This window comes from Terrapene carolina, unplaced genomic scaffold (assembly GCF_002925995.2).
Source record: "Terrapene carolina triunguis isolate 2854851 unplaced genomic scaffold, T_m_triunguis-2.0 Scaffold234, whole genome shotgun sequence".
NCBI lineage: Eukaryota > Metazoa > Chordata > Testudines > Emydidae > Terrapene > Terrapene triunguis.
The window spans coordinates 13,281,562-13,287,561 of NW_020664585.1; the positions used below are offsets into that span (position 1 = coordinate 13,281,562).

The 6,000-nt window shown below is 39.8% G+C and overlaps 1 protein-coding gene across 5 annotated transcripts in view; it reads left to right on the top strand.

Moving 5' to 3' along the window:
- LOC112119582 (E1A-binding protein p400-like) overlaps nucleotides 1-6,000 on the top strand; it is a 65,867-nt gene that overhangs the window by 25,941 nt on the left and 33,926 nt on the right. For 4 of the 5 annotated variants that reach the window (XM_026656944.1, XM_026656946.1, XM_026656945.1 and 1 more), the window contains 5 exons: nucleotides 158-344; nucleotides 1,495-1,661; nucleotides 3,526-3,680; nucleotides 4,217-4,453; nucleotides 5,505-5,669. In XM_026656944.1, coding sequence (XP_026512729.1) covers nucleotides 158-344; nucleotides 1,495-1,661; nucleotides 3,526-3,680; nucleotides 4,217-4,453; nucleotides 5,505-5,669 — 911 coding nt within the window. The remainder of the gene's footprint in view (nucleotides 1-157; nucleotides 345-1,494; nucleotides 1,662-3,525; nucleotides 3,681-4,216; nucleotides 4,454-5,504; nucleotides 5,670-6,000) is intronic. The other variant, XM_026656947.1, reaches the window with a different exon arrangement.

Sequence of the window (6,000 nt, forward strand, 5' to 3'; positions counted from 1 at the left end):
ACCCGGAGGTAAGTGTAGACGTACCCTAAGATTGCTATGTAACACATTACACTTCAGATTCTAGCCCTATGAGTTCAATGACGTCTCTTTCAGGCTTTATAAAAACTATGCTTAAACTGAGAAATTTACAATATATATGGGTTTTTTTTTTTTATAGAACCCAGGAAGCTCTTAAAAGTGGACATTTTGTCAGTGTCCTTTACGTTCTGATGCAGCTGCAAAGGATTTGTAATCACCCTGACCTGATAAATCCCAGGCTTTCCAGCTCCTCGTATGTATCGGAGGCACTAGAATATGGAACTGCTTCTTTGGTACTAAAAGCACTAGACCGGGATCTTTGGGAGGTGAGTGGAAAAGTGAACTGTTTAAAAATGGCCCTTGCAGAATGTTGGTGTTTAGTGAACATAGCATCAGCCTCTCGTTCATGGGACTGTGCTGCAAGCCCAACTATAGATTATAAGTGGAATGAATTTGCTGTTCGGAGTCCACCACCTAACTGAACACATGTTTACTACATTTCTCTTTCTCCCTGTAGTATGAGTTTTAAGAAATGGTTGAGTAATAAGTTTGCATTCATGTTCCTGCTGTCCGAAGTGAAATTGGCTTCATTTTGCATTACTGTTATGTATTTCTTGTCTTCAGGAGCTTTCCTATGCCCAAAAATACACTCTTAAATGAGAAGAAAATCTGGATAGGCTGTAGCAGTATATTTAATTACAGGGTTCCAATTAATTTTCCTGCTTTCAGGATTTGTAATAGCCATGGGACAGTATGACTTCCTTTTTTAACACAAGGGTGAGACCTTTCTGATTCAATGCACTATTGTTCTTGTGTTAGCACAAATGGTGATGTTTGGGATGGCTTATTGCCAAAGAAGTAGTGTCGCTCTAGACGAGCAAGGGAAAACAACCTTTTCACCTTAAGAAAGCAGGCTAATAGGTGAAGGCATGGTCCCTTTGGTTGGGTTTGTTGCTGTCTTTAATGAGTATGTACTATGCCTACGTAATGATGGGCATGTTAGAAAGACAGTTGAACATTTTTTCCACGCTGTTAAAAATCTGTGTACGCCCTGTAGTCTAATTTTATATTTACAAACTGTATTTGCTGGTATTTAGCTCAGTTGATGATATTTGAAATATCAGGAAAACTGCAACTCTGTTTTATCTAAATCCTGATTTCTCTAACTCTATCAGTTTAATTCCTCTCCTAGCCAATTTAACACTAAAGATGGGACTGTCAACTGTAGTTATGGCCAAAAAAATACCTGGAGAATTGGCATTTTCAGTTTAACTTTTATTAGCTAAAAAAAAAATCCTGATTTCCCCCCCCCACACCCACCCCCCCGAAATATATGCTGTAAATGAGAGAAGCCAGCAATGTTAGTTTCACTTTAAACAGCCAAAAGATGAGTCTAGTTATTCTGTATCATTTATGTTGAACTTTATTATTTTTATGTGCTGATTTGTAAACCTTATTGTTTCACAATAACCCTAGGATACAGACATGTGTCTTTTTGATCTGATTGGGGTAGAAAATAAAATGACTCACTACGAAGCACAAGTGCTGCCAAAACAAAAGGTGACCAGAAAGCTTATTGAAGAGATTTACAGCTCCCCTCATCATCCAGCCAGACCCAACCCAGTGAAGCTCAAACCAAGCAGGTACACCCAACTTCATATGAAAATACTTGCTTTGAGCTAGAATTTTAAAAAAGGAATGCAGTTCATCTTAAACTTGTCAGAAATCATCTGTCACTGAGTTCTACCTGTATCTAGTTTATAGGTTCATTGTATTTTCAAAATGTTTACCCATGAAACTGAACGTTAGATTTTAAGATCCCTTCTGGTAATGCATTACATTCGTCAGACCACATCATACTCTGTATTTTGTTAGTATTGTATGGCACGCTTTCAGCTTGTTTGCCCTCAAAACTAGGATTTTGGTTTAGTAAAGCACATTTAGGGTGCTATAAACTGATAATAGGGGTTAGTTTAGCAGACTTGGGCTCTAGATCAACAACCAAACATCATTATGACATGACGCACTTTCACGACAAGCATGTAGTATGGAGCTGCTTTGTGAAACACAAGACACAGGCTACGTCTGTGCTGTGCCGCAGTGTTGGCTGTGGAGATGTGAATTGCATAGGGCACCAAAATGTTGCACCCTAACTGCCTTGTGTGGGTGCTGCTGGTGCAACTAAAAGGTACCTAGTTTGTATCAATGTATGTTAACGCTAGGTAGGTACCTTTTACTTTGTGCCAGCAGCATCCACGTGAGGCAGTTAGAGCGCAACATTTTATCGCGTTCTGCAGTTCACACTCCCATAGTCCTCAGTGCAGCACAGTGTAGACAAGCCCTGAGATCCACTTTGAGTCAATCTATAGGGTTGCTGAATTTTTGCTTTGGCTAGTGTGGTGTTATGGTTCACACTAATATAGAAGTGAATAGCCTTTGATTCTAGGAATCCTAGAATACTGAAAGCAAATCTTGCAGAATTAGTGAATATTTTGCAGGTAGTTCTTCAGGCATTTAGCTGTGTCTGCAGTAGCATAGGAACAAACAGTGGTATGCTTTCTAACAGTATTTCTCTTGTAAGGAACCAATGTACTGAAGAATCTGGAAGTTGTAGAGGTTCTCTTTCTAGAGATGCCATAGGGGGGCACCCCACATCCCTTAGAATATTCTGAGGACCTCCTTCTTTCTCCTGCTTTCTGCCCCGATTCTTGCAGCCCATCATAGTAGTTTTAATTCTTCTGCATGTGTACTACACAAGTATATGCTAGAACCTATCACTTGGAGTTGCTGTTGAAAGAAATGTGGCAATTTATCCCCTTGTACAGATTTTGCAGCACTTCTGCATACATGTAGGTTTTCTAGTATGTAATAACAAGACTTGCAAACTTTATCAGCTATCTACCAGCCAGAGTCTGGTATCAAATATGATTAGATAAGAGACTGATCAGTGAAGGCAGAAGTGGGATGCTGGAATTTCTACCAGTGTTGAGTCCTGTTCAGATGCTCCCTTGTAGATGCAAACATCTGCAAAGGAGAAAGAACTTTCCCTTTTGTCTTTCTTCCTTCTCCTTAGCTGTGTAGAGTGGCAGGATATCTTTGCTCCTCTCCTCCTTAAGACTTCTCCTTTCCTCATACAACTCCACACCTATGTGTTACAGGTCATAGCTTTCCCAAGCAACAGTGTCAGCGATTTCTAGTTGGTTTCACTGCTGTCCACAAGGTTTTTGAATAGTAGTTAGTGAAGCCAATCCGATTCTTTTTCAGTGTCATGCTGTTGCTGCTCTTGGAAAAGCTGTGAACAGCAGCAGAGGCAATGGAGCTGTTGGTCTGCAGATTCAAGAAATCAGCATTGCATCAGTTAGGGGGGAAAAAAAGTTTCAAGGAAGGCTTAAATTTAGCAGGCATAGATGGGCTTGATCTCCCTGTTCCCCTGGGAAAGCTGAGTGGAGTTTTAAAGGCCTGGTTAATAATTTTCTCTTAAGCTTTTATTTTGCATGTACTTTGCAGGTTGTTTCAGCCAGTTCAGTATGGGCAGAAGCCTGAGGGCAGGACTGTAGTTTTTCCAAGTACTCAAGTGCAGCGCACAGTGACCACAGCAACAGTAACTCAGCAGGGACAAGTGCGAGGAAGATCACCCATTGCTACAGTATCTGCGAATCAAGGTAAGAAAGGTATTGCTACCTTAGTTAGTTAAACCTCTGACTATACTGACATAAGCTAGTTTGTTAATAGAACTCTTCTTTCCTCTAGCTTGGTGGTCTAGATTACTAATGGCTTTTAAAAAAATAAAATAAAAACAAACTAATAGCCAGTAAATTTCCTCCACTAGTTGCTACAGTGTGACCTACCATTGTAGTGCAAAGCTCATCCGGTGTAGCCTAACTGATAATGCATGAAATATACTGTGACACAATTGGTATTTAAATCCCCAATTGTATATAATGTTCTGTTGAATTTAGGGATTTACAATGTTTTGTATATATACTTAGTCTTTTTTTAAAAAATGCTTACCGATTATGTACTGTTGTAAAAATAGGATGGAGTGATAGGTATGGGTAGAAATCCCAGTCTGTAAGGAAAAGCCATTCCTTTAGCCATTTTAATATCCTGTTGGAAGGTTTCTTTTTAATGCAGGTTGTTTAAAACAATGGAGTTAAAACCTCTAACAACTTGCACAAACAAACCTTATTGATTGCAGCTGCAGCAGCACAGTTTCAGACAACTCAGGCTTCTACCAGTGCTCCAAGACACCAGCCAGCAGCGACCTTCACCACAGCAACTAGCACAGCCAATCCTGTGAAACAGCGGGGTCAGACCACTGCACAGGCCTCACAGCTAGGCCAGACCCAGCCACAGGCCCCCTCGCACACCATCCAACAAAGTGTGCTGCCTCAGAGGCTGGTACTGACCTCTCAGGCCCAGGCACGGTTGCCTAGTAAGTGGCCTCCCCTTTCAAGGTTTCTCCCACCTTTTTACTACAATGAGGTTAAGTTACTAGGCACCCTAAAATGTGTACAGAATCTTTGTTTTTTTTTTCACTCTTCTGATTAGCCTTGCTCACTACGCTGCTTATGACCAAGGAAAATCAAAAATTGGATAAGAAACAATAGAATTGCTGTGGACATACATTAGTGGTGTCAACTTAATCTCCTATTTCTGCATGTTTCCTCTGCTGGCAAGACTTCCTTCAGACCAGATGTTTTAGCTCTATCCTAATTATTCTTTTCATATTAAACACTAATCCATCTGCTTAAAGACCTCTCTCGCAGAGACAAAAGTCACAACTGTTAGGCAGAGAAAAGCAGTGAGGCTTTGCTTTAAGGTTGTATGTACCCTGCCTACTAGCATGTATATAGAATACTGAGCACTGATGTATTAATTTTCTCTCTGGGGTAATGCACTGCCTTTACAAAAGCGAAGTTTCATGCCACCATTTTGTAACTTTACTTGACGCTTTTTGCTTGTAAACTTTCTGCATTTAAATCAGAAAAATCTTGATACTTATAATTTTAGAGCTTTTTGACTTGTCTAAAAGTGCAGCTCACTTAATATAAATCTTGCTTACGCAGCACATTTTAATCTTCAAGCTTTTTAAAATGTGTTTTTTCTCATTTTATTTTGAGTGAATATTTTGTCTCTTCTTTAAACCTTTCTTAGTGCTCTTGAAAAGGCAGTGGAGATCACTTTAATATGTATACTTATTCTGTTATAAAGTGTCACATGAGTTTTCAGGTAGCTCTTACACTTTTTGCTACTAAAAGTGAAAGGATAACTTCTCAAATGTTGATGTTTAATTTTAAATGATCGGTTTTTTCCAGTCTGTCCAACAAATACAGAAAGCAATACCTGCTGAACTTTTATATGACACTTTTGAAGCACTTTATATAATTATGCATGGAAGGCGCTTCAGCACCAGTTTACTAACCAACATTTAGAATTGTGGGAACAGAAGGGCATTCATTAATGTATGTTTCCCTCCTTAACAGGTGGTGAGGTAGTAAAAATAGCCCACCTGGCCTCCATAGCATCCGCACAAGGCAGAATCGCACAGCCAGAGACACCTGTAACACTGCAGTTTCAAGGGAATAAATTTACTTTATCACACAGCCAACTCCGCCAGCTGACGGCAGGGCAGCCTCTGCAGCTGCAAGGTACTCTTCTGTCCAGCTTCAATCAGTGGGTTTTCTAATGCTGATACACTAGACCATTGGGACAGGGAAGGCTTTCCTCATTGCTGTACTTTAAGCATATTAAAAAAGGAGGTATTTTTTTCCATTGATAATACCATTTGTTGTGTCTTTTCTCTGTACTGTGAGGGGCAGCAAGGTAGATCTCTCTAGAAAAAATATACACCTGTTAGAGGAAATGTGGTTACAGCATTTTTATACATTTTATTTGAATATTTCATTCATGAATATATTCTTATATAGGGTTACCATATTTCAGCACGGAAAAAAGAGGACGGGAGGAGCCCCGCCCCCG